Below are 17,257 nucleotides of genomic sequence, written 5' to 3'. Positions count from 1 at the left end.
TTAGCCACATACAACCTTAGCCTCAAAGATGATAATTTTGAAATTTAAATACTAAATAAAGTCAAGGGCAATACCCAATACACTGGAGTGACACCTGCTGTCCCTGTAGGATTTACAAACCCACCATTGTACTCTCTACACCCAGAAAAAGGACAGACTTGTATCTGGAGAGGGCAAGAGATACAACATCCCCAAATGTGGTGATTTGAACAGTTTTAGAAACAAAAGGGAGATTCATGTTTTAAAAATCCACATCCAACTAAAGCTAAAATTTTAAACAGGTTAAATAGTGATAATGAAGTGTTTTCTATTACTCATTCGTGCTTAACCAAGGCCCAGCGCCATGCTTTCACTATAGACACGCAAGCTCACAGCAATCCTACAAGTAGGTCCAATTACACTCCTTTTATAGATGAGGAAACTGAGGTTTCCATGTTTCTATGAAATCAAATGCAGAGTTTTCTGCCTCCATAACCTACACTCTTAATTGCTGCACAGTTGCCCCTCTTGACATATTTTAGACGTGTGGTAAGTATGCATAGAGGTTAGATTCTCTGCAGTAATAAGGGGCCTGATTATCAGGGAGACCATATTACCTAATGGCTCAGACCACAGATTTTGATGTCAAAAAAGTACACCTGGGTTCAAATCCTACCGTGCCACATACTACCTTTGTGAGCACAGAGAAGTTACTTAACCTCTCTGTGCTCCAGATTCCTCATCTGTAACACGCAGGTAACAACACTTACCACAGCAGTTTGTGCTAGAGATTAAGGAAGATAATACACATAAAGTCCTTAGCACAGGTCTGGAACATACAAAGCACTAAATAAACAGTTACTTTGCTATTATCATCATAAGCAACAGGACACAAAGATCTCCTCTTGAAATGTGATGCAGAAGACATTTCTAACTTCTGAGGTCAGAGCACTAAGAAACCAATTGCTGAACTGTTGCCAGACGACCATATGTTCAGCACAAATCTCTCTGGCCCTGACACTATTATATTTTGATTGAAAAGCGTAGATATGATTGAAGTAAAGCAGGCCTTTACTTGAACAATCCTTGTGTAACTATTATAAGCTTCTTACATAACTCTGCTTATAATCTCTTACAGGTCATAACAGGATGCTCATAGCTTTATAATCACTTTGAGAAAAGAGAGGCCCAGGTAACTCATCCAAACTTGGCAGTAAGAATTAGTGGTTGATGTCGTTATTTTGTTTACTTTACTTAAATGCCAAGGTCCTCTCCTACCCTGATGGACAGAATGTAAATGGCTATCTTTCTGGAGGGCAGTCAGGCTAATGACACTAAAAGGCTCACACACATGCATATTCTTTGACTCAGCATATCTACTTCTATAAATTTATCCCAAGGTGATAATTAAAGTAATGTGGAAATATTTTGTTCAGAGGATATTCACTAAGGTTTTTTTCAAAATGCAGTTAACATTAGGGGAAAAAAACCTTAGATTTCCAAAAAATAGCACATAAGTTAGATTAATTACATTATAAACACAGTAAAATATTATCTACCTATTAAAATTGACATTATAGACATATATTTCTTGACATAGAAAGTCTATACATATATGTGTATATACAGACACATATATATATGTGTACAGACATATATCTGTATAGACACACACACACATATATAAAGTCTGGAAGGTGAAGATTTATAATGTGGTATTATTGTTTTTTAATATTTTATTTTCTTTGCTTATCTACATTTTCTAATTTCCTGCAATAAACATGATTGCTTAAAGAAAAAAAGCACTTTTTTTTTTATGCTGCTGTGTTCCCAAGGATACAAGAACAGTTCTTGAGGTACACAGACCAAGAAAGGATGAAAAAACACTGACCAACCTCTACATTAGGTATATCTCATGTGGAAGGCAACTAAATCACCCACCATTTCGCTATCTAGTGTAGAGAAACAGCAGAAGCAGAACCAACTAGCAACCTTTCATTAAACTCATGGTCTTACCAGCTGCCAACTAAAAGAATGTTTAATCATAAAAGCCAGCATGGTGCCGCTTAAAAAGGACTGGGCTGGGAGCGGGGAGGCCTGAGAACTTGATCTCAGCCCTGCACTAACTGGCTATAACTAGCAATGTGAACTTGGGCACTTCACTTTGCCCCTGTACCCTATCACAATCTGAGTGTTGGACAAGGTGGTGGCTAATCTATCTTTCAGTTCTGAAAATGAATGCCTATCTAGGCCCAGATGAGATTCTAAGATGGTGAAGAAAAGGGAAATTAATCAATGGGCAGGGGAATTGAGGTACCATTCAGGGCTGTGTTATCAGTGAGTTGTCCATCAAGCACACACCCTCCACCCCACTGCCTTTATCAGTCCTGTTGGAAGGTCAGATGTATCCAGAGGGAACTGTCAACATTTCCTTCTATCTTTCCAACTGTAATTCTTCTGTCCCAGAGCCCTTTATGTCCTTGGAACTACCTGCATTTCTATGTGCCCATATTCTCATGAGGCTATATAACCCTTCTTATTGTTTGAACCTTCCAGTTCTTCTAATGGGGAGAGCCAAATGGGTTGCTGTCTACTTAAGTACCTTGAAGCTCGAGGGGTGCAAAGGATTGGGCTCTCTCCTGCCTCTGGGGTACAAATGCCAAAACACCAGCTGTTGGGGGAACGCCTGCAGCTGTCTAGTGCCCTCGTGAGAGCACAGTTGTGAAATACTCAGTCAATTACTGGTGGGAGAGAGGCAGAATTATCGGAGTATAAGCAGCTCAACAAAGCCAACTGGACCAATTCCTATGGTACTACTTCCTTTATGTTCTTAGAAATGGCAGGGAATTCCCTGGCAGTCCAGTGGTTAGGACTCAGTGCTTTCGTTGCCGTGGGTTCGATCCCTGGTCGGGGAACTAAGATCCCGCAGGCTGTGTGGCGTGGCCAAAAATAAATAAGTTAAATTAAATTAAAAATTAAAAAAAAATAAAAGAAAGAAATGGCACAACTGATACTTTACCGCACAAACCACTGAAGAAAATGCAAGTCCGTAGGCTGGAATTGATGGCACAATGGAATATCCACCAAAGAGACCGATGGCTTCATTTTGGGTAGCAGTGCAAAGTAAGAGTCATTACTTAGGCAGGGATTGGGCTCCCCTTCCCAATTAAAGGTCTCAGTGCCAAAGAAACATAAAAATCAATTTCTTCAAACCAATCTGGATACAGATGATAGAAGATAATAAAAAGAAGTATCTGAAAATAATGTTTCACCAAAGAACTCTTGGTTTTTGTTCCCCTCTTCTTTCTGTATGGTTCCTACTGTTAAGGGCCGGGTGATTACTATATTGGGAGTAAGTTAGACTAGGTCCAAAACTAGGTCCTGCCTGGCTTCATGTGGCTCAAGTCTAAGGCAATCATACGACTAGGACTTACCACTCAGACTACTGTTCTCATACAGAAAGTGGCCTAGGTGAAGACATTGATGGTAGATGTGCCCTTAGTTCAATTTACACAAAGCAAAGATTCACAAGGCCCATGGCATAAAACAAAGGTTTTGCAAAGCTATGGATTCTACAGGGCAGTGAGTTGGACATCCAATTTTCTGCTGGAGCTTCTCTTACAGCAACGATTCATGAAACTAGAGCAAATTACAAAGCCCTTGCCATACTGTCCCACCAAATCCCAACTTTGTAGTTTACAAAAAAACAACATTTAGAATTACACACCGAAAGGTCAGCCTATCAAAGAATCCTTTTTAAGGTAGCAGCTTGCGCTCTTAAAATCTTCTCATGAAAGGGAGCCAGGCACTTGGGTTTCAGAGAGACATTGATAAGAAGGAACAATTAGTGGGTGAATGGGACTTTCACAATGGTTGTCACTTCCGTGGTGTCTTCTACAAGGAAAGTCCGGAGCTGTCTCTACGTGTAATCAATATATATACAAAAGCTAAAACCGCTCTGGGTTTATTATAATGAGATCATGCACTTGTGGTAGACATCACTTACTGGGAAAACAAAAGTAAATCTCTTTGAGGTATAAATTATGACATCAGCAATTACTGCCCAGTGTTCCTTAGCCTTGGTTTGGCAGATAACTCAGGAATAACTCGGCTTTGTAACTCTGGGCTCTTCCCCACAGGAGCTTTCACAGGAGCCTCTGCCTGGCTCTTGTAGAGCTTCTGCCAACTACAAATTGGTACTTGCCACTGGCACTTGCCATCTACCCCTACAAGTATTAAATCCTGTGCTACTGCAGCTGCTGACTTTCAACACCCCATGAAAGGAGTTCAGGGTGGAGACCAGAAAGTAGGCACTCTGTGCTCTGGGAAAAACTGGCAGAACAGGTCTTCAGATAGATATTTTCAGGAGCTGATTTTATGAGCCCAATTCTTGCATCTCCTCAAATCTAGAAAACCACTAAAATCCTTCATGGTGACGTCTGCTCCTGGTGACTAGCAGAAACCTTCTGCAAAAAAATATGTGTTGACTGCATGTACTCTCCCTTCACAAAAATCACATCTTTACTGACCTTCCCCCCTGCCTCTTTGGAGCATTTTCTCAGACCTATCTGAAATGCTGTCTCCCGGGCTAGAGTCCTCATTTTGCCCCCAATAAAACTTAACTCGCAACACTCACGTTGCGCACTTTTTAAAGTCGACAGTAGAATGGCAAAGCCCCAGAAACAAAGTGAAGAGTAGTGACGTCAGGTAACAGGGGAGCAAAACAGGATGGGCTGAGGGGGTGGGAAAAAAAAGAGTCACAGATAGAAACCAGCTTGTCACCGCCCCATACACGTGCATTGACCTGGGTAGGCCAGGAGACCCGAGGGCTCTGAGGACCTCCAGGCTGCACAGGTTCTCAAAAGCCTCCAGGCACAAGTGATGAACGTGCTGGAAGGTGAGTGAAAGTGTCAAACCCTCATTAAGTCCAGGGGCGTTGGTGGTTCTGCCTGATTTCTAATCTCCTTTCTCTTTCTTCACTTGCTGGCTCCCCTGTCTATTTTAACACCATTCTACATTGTTTGCCAACTAAAGGTGACATTTTCCCAACCAACTTCCACAGGGCACCTCCCCTTCTACAGTAGCTATTGGGTGTTTCCCTTTGTGTTGAATGAACCGCACAGAAGGCTGGAACTCTATCTTACGTGGGGTTACACTGATAAGTCTGTCTTCCTCAGGGTCCCAGCCTCTCTCTTCCTTTACCCTTTATTCCCTTCACTCCTGGGTGGTTTTCTCCCTGCCCACTCCAGATGCCATTCCTTCATTCAGTGGAATGCATAAATGCTGATTCATTTCATTGTTTCTCATGGAGCTATTTGCATCTGAACCAGAATAACTTTAAAGGGATACAACTACAATGTTAGAATTTCGGTGCTACTAAATCCTTGAGGGTGCATTGCTAGGGCACCAGAGCCTTCCAGCAGCCTAAAATCACACCCACATAATTCCCCCTACCCTTGTAGAAGGCCGGCCAAGATTCCTGTCTTTAGTTGGAAGCCTCACCATCCAATGGCACTGTATGGTACTTGTTCACACTGGGCTAGAACTGAGTATTTCCTTGTATTCTCAAAAGCAGGGGCCAGATCTAATTATCTTTATATCTTTAGATCCCAGCACAACACTTCCTACCAAGCAGAGATCAATTTAAAAACTGAATAAAGTCAGCTGAAAGAGCTCCCAATGGCCAAAGCTGGAATAATTTGAGCAACAAAATAAAGTTGTATTGGATTGTAACCCAAAGTACAAAGTAAATATTCATGAGTCCACAGTGATAAAAATAATTGAATAAGTTAAAACTCCCCACTCTGTAAATGTGGGCTGTGCACGGTGACTTCCTTCCAAGGAGGACAGTGTGGGAAGGGGAAGGAAAGAGTAACTTGACAGTGGAGAAAGCTGAAAAGCACTACTCCAGCCAGGTGATCAAAAACATCATCAGTCATCAATCATCTGGACAGTATGTGGCCTTGCTTGACATAACCTGATGAAAACAGCACTTTATCTCTGTGATTTTCCTCATAAAAATACATCACCACAGCCTAATCATGAGAAAAACATCAGACAAATTCCAACAGAGGGACATTCTACAATATACCTGACCGTTATCCTTCAGAAGTGGCAGAGTCATCAAAAACAAGGAAAGTCTGAGTAACTTCTACAGCCAAGAGGAGATTAAAGAGATACATCAACTAAATATAAAATGGTACACTGACTGGGATCCTGGAACAGAAAAAGGACATCAGGTAAAAACTAAGGAAATCTAAATAAATTAAGGACTCTAGTAACCATGTATTCATATTGGTTCATCCATTGGAACAAATGTTCCGTCCTAAGGTGTTAATCATAGGGGAAACTATGTATGTGGAGGGTATTTGGCTGCTTTCCAAACTATCTGTTCAACTTTCCTGTAAATCTAAAACTGTTCTAAAGAATAAAATCTATTAATTAAAAAAAAAATCAAGTGGAGGCGAAAAAATGAAAAGAAAAAAGGTAAGTGTTCAGTGCCCTTGCTCTTCCTATGGTTATTTGAAAAGCCACATGCAAACAAATAACTAAAAAAATCTTAGCCACTTTGGACTGGTGGTTCTTGTGAGAGATCCAATAACAGCATGACTGTTTACCACCATCCCAGCACATTATTACAGGTTATCATTAGGAGAAATAAACAATCCCTACTCAGTAGGAAGGACTGCACTGGGATAAGTAAGTATTACTTAGTCCACCCAGGATTCCATCATTTCCCAGCTTCCCTGAAGACAGGCTGGGGCCACGTGACTAGTTCTAGCCAATGGGGTGTGAGTGGAAGTGGTGGCACTTCTGGGTCAAGCAAGTGAAACACAGGTGTGCCTCCACCTCCCGCACGTTCCTCGTAAGTTGACCTTGGAGCCTTTGTGTTCTAGAGGGTGTTACTGCAGATGGAGATGGCCACAGGACCCAAACAAGACTTCACCAGAGTTAGAAAGAAACCTTTATTGTGTTAAGCACTGAGGTTTAGGGTTCATCTGTCGAAATGGCTAGGGTTACTTACCCTAAAATACGAAGTGATTGCATCTCACAATTAAATGTTCCTTCCCTTCTGACAGAAAGTTGTTAATCATAACTTTTTTCCATATTTCCAAACACTGCACTTACCACAGGCGATGGTCCAATAGACCAAAGAATCTGGAGTCTGGTACAGGATGCGGTAAGGAGAAACCCGGGCACTGGAGTCCAACACGACATCAAGGGTGCCCACCAGGAGGCCTGAGGGCAGAAAAGGGGAAGAAATGAGTAAGGGTTTCCTCTAAATCCCCAGAGGCAGCAGCGTGGACACTCCCCTTCCGGGGGACCTGCCAACAAGCCCTCCCCCACCGCATCCCACCCGGACAAAACTTTCCTCTCAGACGTGATGATGGTGACTCTACGTTACTTGCTCCACCCACCTCCAAGAGACACTGCACAAGCTAAAAGAGCACTGGTTTCAGAAGCAAAACCAGCAAAGCTCCTAGCTCAGTCTCTGGCACACGGTAGTATTAAATAAAAAAAATAAGGTATTAAGCACTGATATCCTGGGGTCTCTGCTTTACCTACATTACACCCAATGTGTATTATTTTCTCCCCTTTAGCATCCTAGAAACAAATCCTTAATTTGAGTAACTTGACAAAGCCACAGGTACCAGTGACGTACATCTGAGTCCATGTACCAGGCTGCCCCATGTACTATTTTCGTGCGCCTCACTTTTCTTTTGTATTGAGAAGGTACAGTTCAGCTCAGCAAACAATAACTGCCTACTATGTTCAAGGCAAACCCTGTGGGCACGAAGTTGAATAAGACAGAGTCCCTAAGGCATTTATAATCCAGTAGGGGAGAAGGTCAAGCAGTATTTTAGGGCTGCATTTAGAAGTGATCGGGGCTGTGAAACAAGCATTTCGCCATCACAACGGCAGAGTCCTTTGCCATTTGTCACGTCAATCGTTATAAGCAGAGATGCTTGAAGCCTGGTCTACACTCAGCTCTGCAAAGATGTAGTAATTAGGCTGAGGATCAGGAATGGTACTGTGGTAGCACGAAGTTGAGTTCTTCAGGTTGGCAACCTCAGTGATCTTGCCAGGTCCTGGGGGAAACTCACTCACATCATCCAAGTCGAGGCAAGCTGGAACATTCAACAAACGATCTTAGCAATTTATGGGTGAGAAATACAAATGTCCAGTGTACTGATGCTCACTTAAGAAGAGGCAGTGCCTTCTCTTGCCAGGAGTGCAAATTCTCTTATAACCATCTTTCAGCCAACATCCCCCCTCCAGGAAGGTGTGCCTCCTTTATCTGCACCAAGCTGGGATTAGACACCAAACATTTTCTATACTATTCTAAAATTACACGGATACACACACACACACACAAATTCTACAAAGTCAAATAAACAGGATTCCTTGCTTGGCAGGATGAATCTAAAAGATTTCCATAAAGTAAATGCCCGTAATTCCTCTAAAGTCAGATGCAACCCAGCATAGAGCAGGGTTTGGACTCAGAAGGACCAGTTAGGAACTGTGGCTAGTTGAATAATCTTAGGACATTTTTTTCCAATGTCTTGGTGTTCACAAAATGGAAAATGATATGATGTAAAATGGAAATGATATGATGATTACAAGATTTTTTGTTGTTGCTGTTTTGTTTTGTTTTGTTTTGGCCATGCCGTGCTCCATGTGGGATCTTAATTCCCTGACCAGGGATCCAACCCATGCCCGCCCCTGAAGTGGAAGCACAGAGGCAACTACTGGACCACTAGGGAAGTCCCACAAGATTGTTCTTAAAGACTGAATACAATAAGGTTTGGGGGCAAGAGGCTGGTTGGAAGGAGGGGTTAGGCAACCTCTCTAGAACATGCCAAGACCCTCCCTTCTTTAATTTTACTTTTACTTAGATTGCATGGTTACTAAGGATGGCTTTGGTATGGAACTGATGGTAGCTGAGGCCGGGAGGGGGGAGGTAAAGGCCCCCGCCTCCCTTGCTCTGCCACAGCTCCGTCCTGGCTCTGACTCTGTTATGACCAGGTCTGGGGCACGTGGACAGGCCATTTAACTTCTCGTGGATTTCATTTCCTCATTTGTAAAGTGGTTGTAATAGCACTTGCCTTCCCGAACCTGGGGTTAAGCAAGAAGCCTAGGGCAGGTTAACATGGGGCAGCCCTACAGTTGTCCTTTTGGTCTTTGTCCAAGGCCAGGAATCCACTTAGGTTCACGGCAGACCACAGCGACCATTAACTGACCTGCATACTCCAGGAAAAACAAACTTTCGCTAAAGGGTAAATGAATTCATTTGTTTGCTCTGGCCTGTATGAAATACATCAAAAAATCAAATATTTAGAGTCTTCAGAGTTTTCCAAGGAGTCGTCTTCCATATAATACCACACACGTGTGCATTTTTGTTTTGTATACGGTGACTCGGATTTACCGGAAAGACCTCTAATTACTCTTCAATTATCTGCAGATGGTAGAGTGTATTAATAGGGAAAGCAGAAGAGTGCTAGCTAAACTGGATTGCCTTCTGTGTTAACTAGAAACACAAAGACATGTGAAATACAAATCCATCCCTCATAACAACCGAATGTTGGTAATACTTCCCTCTTCTTTTTTTTTTTTTTTTTTTTTTTTGCGGTATGTGGGCCTCTCACTGTTGTGGCCTCTCCCGTTGCGGAGCACAGGCTCCGGACGCGCAGGCTCAGCGGCCATGGCTCTCGGGCCCAGCCGCTCCGCGGCATGTGGGATCTTCCCGGACCGGGGCACGAACCAGTGTCCCCTGCATCGGCAGGCGGACTCTCAACCACTGCGCCACCAGGAAAGCCCCACTTCCCTCTTCTTGAATCAAAATACTGGAAGTCTCACATACGTTGTTTCTAGGGCACCAAACTTCAGCCCGGGGTTAAGGAGTCACAGTCAAGGATTAGCCTCTGTGGTTTAATGAGCCTCTAAAGGAGTGTCAGGGTAGATATAGATTCTTCCAAGGGCGAGCGCAGCTCACTGGGCAGGGCAACCGACGAGAGGCAGTCCGGGTTCTGGAGTTCTTTAGTCCTGGCTCTGCCAACTCCCAGACCCAACCTCTCCGAGCCTCAGTTTCCCCATCTTTCACATCTCACTAGACTTCTGTACTTTGTAACACCAAGGAGGGAAGACCTCTGAACTGGTCCAACCCTATCTGCCCATCTTGACCACCACAAATGTCCCCAACTACAGTCCATCTCCACCATCCATTATCCTCATTAACAAAACCTCCGGTAAAGAAGTACCTTCTTTACTCAGAGGTAAAGAAAACTGAGTGGCTTCAAGGAGAGTCCCCTGGAGTGAGAGCTTCTGATTACATGCTAGATCAGCAACCCTGAGCGCGTGTCCACAAAGATTTAGATGAACACTAACAGGCTCGTCCATATTTACCACAGGCTCCATGCTGAAATATCTGAAAGTAAATTATAGACAGTATACTACTGGGATACTCACATTAGGTGCACATACAATTAAAAACATTTTGTAAAAGTCCTTTGAAAACTTAAGGCCCTGGATATCCCAACAGAAAGTAATGTCGTGAATTGAGACTCAAAGTTGGTCAACTCAATAAATACATTCTTCCATTCACTTTGTAGCACTGACCAGGATTTTCCCTCCACCTGGAATGTTGTGCTTGTCCGTCAAAGACCACTTCCCACCAGCTCAAACGGCAAACTCCTAATTATCTCACAACACCTCTTTCTAACCCTGATCTCCCTCTGAGTTCTGCTTCTGTAATACCCACTGCATTTATTTAAAATTACATGTACATTTTGCCTTGTTCCGTTTCTTCTCCTCTTTCCAGACTGGGAGCTCCATGATGGCAAGGTCTGACTGATTGCTTTGGACCCCTAGACCCCGCACTTTGCTTGGAGCACAGTGAGCCCTGAACACACGTCTGATGAAAGGACAAGTTAGGTATTTTTAGAAAACCTAAATAATAAGTTATTACTGTGCTGCTGTCTAATCTCCATTGAGACAAGGAGTCGAGACTCTGGAAAAGAGAAAATACTCCTCCTATACCCTCTGTCTACACTGAATACTAGAAGATGGGAAATCTGAAATCTAGCCTAGAGAATCCCCGCCACCGCCACCCCCCAAAAAAGCAGCAATCAGGATTTTCTTAGAAGTCTTATTACTGACTCAGCCCTCTGAAGTGGCTGTCAAAATACTGAACTTTTCATCATTTCCCGCACAAAGCACTGTTTTAGCAGCTGTTCTAGTCAGCTATTTCTGGTGTTAAACAATCTTTGATAGCCTGAGATAACTCAGTCAAATTATGGTCCTCAAAATACCTCTTCTCTGCACCTACCTATTACATTAGGTCAGGGTCATCTTGTAACATTAAACTGCTATTTTCAAGGAGATTCAGAAAACACGCTGCAGAACTGGTACATTTAGGCCTCCCACCAGCTGTGGGCGCTAAAGGGTATGTGATGCAGACAGAGTCATTTCCACTCCTGGGTGGCCCCTCACCCCTCTGGGGGCAGGGATGTATCAGAAGAGTGTGGGACACATAGGGATGTGCCCATGGCAATGATCAGTCCATCTACTGATGATCTTGGGATAATTTAATGTTAAAGTGGACAAGATCCTAAAGCTTACTTGGTCTCCCTCAGCTTTGTAGCCAGTCAGAGATAGAGCCCTACAAAGACCATGCTGGAGTGGTCTGGGGAGTGGGCTGTCTCCTGATACGGAAGCTACAGTAGTGCCCACTAGGGAATTCCCTGGCGGTCCAGTGATTAGGACTTGGTGCTTTCACCGTGGTGGCCTAGGTTCAATGCCTGGTCGGGGAACTAAGATCCCACAAGCCCCGTGGCACAGCTAATGTGTACTGAACACCACTGTTTAATGAAATATTTCAAAACCACAGAAAAGTATTGAAAGTTACAAAACACATATCCCCCCACTCTGACTTTAACACTTGGCCTTATCTGCTTCAGATCTGTTTTGTTTTTTTAGAAGAAAATATAACATACACGGTAAAGGTCCCCCCTGTGCTCCCCTCAATTCTATTTCCCTCTCCATTCACCACCCTCCAGTTTTTTATTCTTCCCATCCAGGTCCTTATACTTTGACCTCCCTATGTATGTGCATGAATATAGTTTTAACACTGATGTATATTTTAAAATTTACATTAATGATAAAGAGTAGATATTGTTCTGCAATCTTTTTTACCCAATGTCTGTAAAATTTGCCCAGGCTATACTTGCAAATCTGATTCATTCATTTAAAATATTGTGTAATAGTCTGCTGTTTAAATATACTGTAACTTATCCATTTTCCTAAGGAAGTGTGTTTGGGTTTATCTTCTTTTTTTTTTTTTTTTTTTTTTTTTTTTTGCTATAATAGGCACTGCAATCATTCTCTGTACATGATCCTTAAGCATGAGAGCACTTTCTTTAGAATAGAATTGTTGGGTGATAGGGTGTGTGTTGAGACTTTATTAGTCATTACAAAACTCCTTTCCAAAGTGATTGTGCCAATTTACACCCGTAGCAGGAAAGTGAGAGAATATCCGTTTCTCCACAATATCTCCAACACTTCATATTATCAGTTTTTTTTTTCCACCCATCTCAAGGATGAGAAGCAATATCTATTTGTTGTTGAAATTTGCATTTTTCTGACGATTAATGAGTTTGGGTATCTCTTCCTGTTTATTGGCCATGCCAGTTCCGTATTCTGAGTTATTTGCCTTTCCTACTATGCTGACATTTGCTGAAACTTCCAGATCAGAAATTCAGTTTACTATTTAGAGGCTTTCACTCAGATATACACTGGATTTCGATTCACTTCAGCAAAGACACACTGATATTTCTGAAGCCAGCGGGGCAGTACACTTGGATTTACTTCTTTATATATGTTCTATATAAAGGCAAGACCTTGGGATCAACATTTGCAAGCCCCTCTGCCTGTCTCCCATGTCAGGTTTGTGTAGGTCACAGGCTCCCACCGTGTCCTTCTACCTGCTGCTGCCTCTTTGTCATTGGTACCCTGCCTGTACGTCTTAGGACTTATGTGAGCTACATGATAATAGGCAGAAAGCACTTAAACAAGAACATCCAGAAGCAGTTGCTAATGGGTATATACACAAAATCCATCCACATCATAATTTTTACACTTCTCTGAATAAATCTTTTTTGTTTGCTTGTCTGTTTTTAAAGCCTTCAAGCCTTCACCCAAGTTATTTTACTTGATCTGGAATGTCCTCTTTCTTTTTCTTTCTGGAAAACGTCCATTTCCCTCAATATCCAGGTCAAGGGTCACAACGCATTTTTTTTGTTTGTTTTTTTAAAGAGTCTGTGCTTTTTAAAAAATTTTATTTATTTATTTATTTATTTATTTATTATTTTTGGCTGCGTTGGGTCTTTGTTGCTGGGCGCGGGCTTTCTCTAGTTGAGGCGAGCGGGGGCTACTCTTCCTGGCAGTGCGCGGGCTTCTCATTGCGGTGGCTTCTCTTGTTGCAGAGCACGGGCTCTAGGCGCGCGGGCTTCAGTAGTTGTGGCACGTGGGCTCAGTAGTTGTGGCTCTCGGGCTGTAGAGCACGGGCTCAGTAGGTGTGGTGCATGGGCTCTAGCTGCTCTGTGGCATGTGGGATCTTCCCGGACCAGGGTTCGAACCTGTGTCCCCTGCATTGGCAGGCGGATTCTTAACCACTGCGCCACCAGGGAAGCTGCAGGCATTTGTTTTGTTTTCTTCCCACACTCTTCCCATTCTCTCAACCCCCTAAATCTCTAGGCAACTAACTGTCCCCTTGTCTGTGTGCCAACCATCTTGCACTTCATATTACTAAGGCAATTATCACATTGTTTCCTACTGGAAAAAAAAACTAGTTTCTTCCCACCAGGCTGTGAGCTCCTTGAGGCAGGCACAGCCTTATCTACCTTGGAATTCCCAAAGCCTGGAATAACGTCCCGCACATCATGCTGAATATTTATAAAATGGGCCCCAAAGTTTTCAACCTGATGGACATTGGGAGAAACCAAGAATTATTTTCAGAGCTTATTCATCTCTGCCCCACAGAACCCAATATAACAAGTTCTAGCAAACTGGCCATAAATAATTAAACTTGTCTAAGAATTGGACAACGAAAGGAGACCAAGATTTGAGAAAAAGGCTAGAAAATCCCATCTCAGAGAGTGGGAGGTAATGCAGATCAAACTCATATCTGAAACTGAAATTTACCATGGGAAGTTAACTTCTCTAATTTCTGGAGGTAATCTGTCACTTTTTAATGAATATTGAGATTAATATGGAATGAAGTTGGATCCAAAACTAGAGCTATTTAGGGGAAGCGTAAGTCTTTCTATTCTCCTACTTTTGGAAACTAGTCCAGAGATGAGCAGTTGTTGCCAAAAAAAACACAAGAAGGGCTTCCCTGGTGGCGCAGTGGTTGAGAGTCCGCCTGCTGATGCAGGGGACGCAGGTTCGTGCCCCGGTCCGGGAAGATCCCACATGCCGCGGAGTGGCTGGGCCCGTGAGCCATGGCCGCTGAGCCTGCGCGCTCCGCAACGGGAGAGGCCATAACAGTGAGAGGCCCGCGTACCGCATAAAAAACAAACAAACAAACAAACAAAAAAACACAAGAAAACACAAAGATGTAATCAATTTAAACTCTCGCATCCCCCCCACAGATCGGTAAACACTGTTTGCACACCATACTGTGCCAGGGGACCGGGGGAAGGATCAGGGAACTGCATATGTGCACAGCTGCGAAGGGTAAGGCTGGCATTGCCAGGTGAGGGTCAGCTCCCTACCTAAACCCGCACCTGAGCTTGTAATGTCACCAATGTGAAGGCCCACCTGGGCTACTGCAGGCCAGTCACAGCTGTGTGCAGAGAAATCCGGGCGATGGCTGGTCGCCGCCTAAAGAGGTGAGGGACAGAGGAGGTTTGGGGGGCGAGGTAGCTGCAGCTCAAGATGGGAGCAATGTGTTTTCTCAGCGTCATAACCTCAAAGAGTCTAACAGCCTTTCTCAAGCATGGGTATTACTGGCTAAAAGGGAGAGACCAATCCCAACACTGGAATTCTACTTTCAGCTTAGAACAGTCTGGGAGTGTTTTTGTTTTCATAAGTATTGCTTCTTTTCCAACCCCTCTCGCATATTTAGGTAAAAATGGTTTCTCAACACAGTTCAAACCATGATTATTGGTTGAAAAAGACCACACACAACTCTTCCTTCTCACCTTCACAGCTGCCTCTCAGGACCCTAGTCCAGCCGGATGTATCTCACATCATGGTTGCCATGAAATAGGACAAGTTACTAGAGGGCAGGGGGCGCGTCTACACACACACACACACACACAGACACACACACACAACTTGTTTCTGTTTGTGGAAAGATGGATTAATGAGAATTCTGCTAGTGTAGGAAATACATTGCTGATTCTGTCAATTAGGATAGTTCTTCAACTCTCTGTGGTTAAGAATCAGTTTGTTTTTAGTTTCCAGTGTGTGGCACTGAGACGTCTGTAAAATACAGTGCCTAGGAAATACTAAAATAGAGCTAGAGAATATGAAAAGAGACAAAGAAAATACAAGCCTCCAATTTTTCATCATTTAATTCAACAGACCAATGGCTCTAGCTTTCTAAATGTTTAATCTCAATTTCTCTTCTTTAGCTCAAGGCAGTTGAAACAAACAGGTTGCAAACCAGCACGTTAAATTAGCACCTAATTAGGGAAGAGGTGGCCGGAGGGCAGCAATAGTCATGGGACTGTGCTTACTGGAATCATGTATAGTTTTAAAGAGTACATTCAACTCTATGATATAACTTTTTATTCGGGAAATGAAAAAAATTATTGCTCTGCCACTGCACACTAAAATAAAATCCCACAAAGTCATTTCTCAATTGAAAGCAAGAATACATGAATAGGGAAAGGCATGAGGTTTTCGCTGTATATTTATTTCGAGGGGTCTAGGTTTAAAAGTGTGGTGAAGAATCAGCCTGAAACTAACATGATATTGTACATCAGTTACATTTCAATTTTTGAAAATAATAAAAATAAATAAGTGTGGAGAATCTGAACTAGCCTATTAGGTGATCCCTGAAGAGACCCTTGACTCATTTCTTACCGATAGGGGAGCAGGCTCGAGGGGGTTAGAATGACAAGGTCCGAGGGGCGGCTTACCCCGCTCTGTAGTATATCAAACTAACTCTGGATCACAGGGTCTCTGAATTTCATGCTTACATAAGTACCCAGAAAGTTAGGGCTCAAAATATACGTTCATATTTTCCATCACAAAAGATAAAGCACAGGCTAGTTTATAACTAAACAGACTGGGCAGAAAACTGAAATCGGAAGAGCATTTCTCCTGCAGAGCCTTTGTCAAGCAGCCAATTCGTTCCGTGCTGCTCAAATCTTCCAAGCACCCTTGAAGGCCAAGTCTTCCAGGAGCTGCTCCATTTCACCCTGCAGGCCAGTCTCTTAAAGTCACATGCACCTTCTTCTCCTGCAGAAAGGGAGGGCAGGTGGAATTGATTTTTCCTTCTCTTTGTGTCTGAGAAGGAACCATTAAAATATCTCTTTAATACCTTACTTTACACCCCGGCTAAGACCGGCTACATAATTTTTGGGGCCCTGTGCAGAATGAAAATGCATGTTCCCTTGCTTAAAAATTCTTAGGAATTCCTAGGCAGCCACAGTAGAACATTAAACCAAGCCTGGGGCCCTTCTAAATGCAGGTCCCTGTGCACCAGCATGGGCCACATACCCAGGGGCCAGCCCTGACCCGGGCAGTGCCCCGGTGATTTCATCTCCACAGGCAAGCTGTTGTTCTCAGACTTTTTTCAGGGATTCAAGTCTGCTCTGATACAGACTTCACAGCAACAAAGACCCAACGCAGCCAAAAATAAATAAATTTTTTTTAAAAATTAAAAAAAATAAAATTACATCTAAGAAATGACCTAGAATGTCTATATATATTATAGTTCATCTATCAATGATATTTAGACATTTAAACTCATGTTCTCGAATAATTATTTAATGAGATGGCAAAACATATCTAGTATGTTATGTGGAAAAAAACCCCAAAAAACTCTAATTTTTGTTCTATATGATCCCACTCTGTCAAATTACGCGTATATTATTATCTATGCTATGAATTATAACATTATTATTAAAGATTACAAAAATGAACATATTTGGTGGATAAAACAATTTTACTTTCTTTTGTGTTGTTCTGTTTCCAAAAGTTTCTTGAACGTACATTCAATACTTATATGATGTAAAAAAAATTTTTGTTGTTTTCTCAATTACTTCCA

The 17,257-nt window shown here is 42.7% G+C and overlaps 1 protein-coding gene across 2 annotated transcripts in view; it reads right to left on the bottom strand.

Annotated features, from left to right (window-relative positions):
- The window catches only part of TBC1D9 (TBC1 domain family member 9), a gene marked incomplete at its 5' end in the record, with an annotated part of 101,143 nt that overhangs the window by 49,366 nt on the left and 34,520 nt on the right, over positions 1-17,257 (bottom strand). For both annotated transcript variants that reach the window (XM_079714885.1, XM_079714886.1), the window contains one exon: positions 7,108-7,218. In XM_079714885.1, coding sequence (XP_079571011.1) covers positions 7,108-7,218 — 111 coding nt within the window. The remainder of the gene's footprint in view (positions 1-7,107; positions 7,219-17,257) is intronic.

The sequence above is a fragment of the Hyperoodon ampullatus genome, assembly GCF_949752795.1.
Source record: "Hyperoodon ampullatus genome assembly, chromosome: 1".
NCBI classification, from domain to species: Eukaryota; Metazoa; Chordata; class Mammalia; order Artiodactyla; family Ziphiidae; genus Hyperoodon; species Hyperoodon ampullatus.
This window is presented reverse-complemented; position numbering and strand designations above follow the sequence as displayed.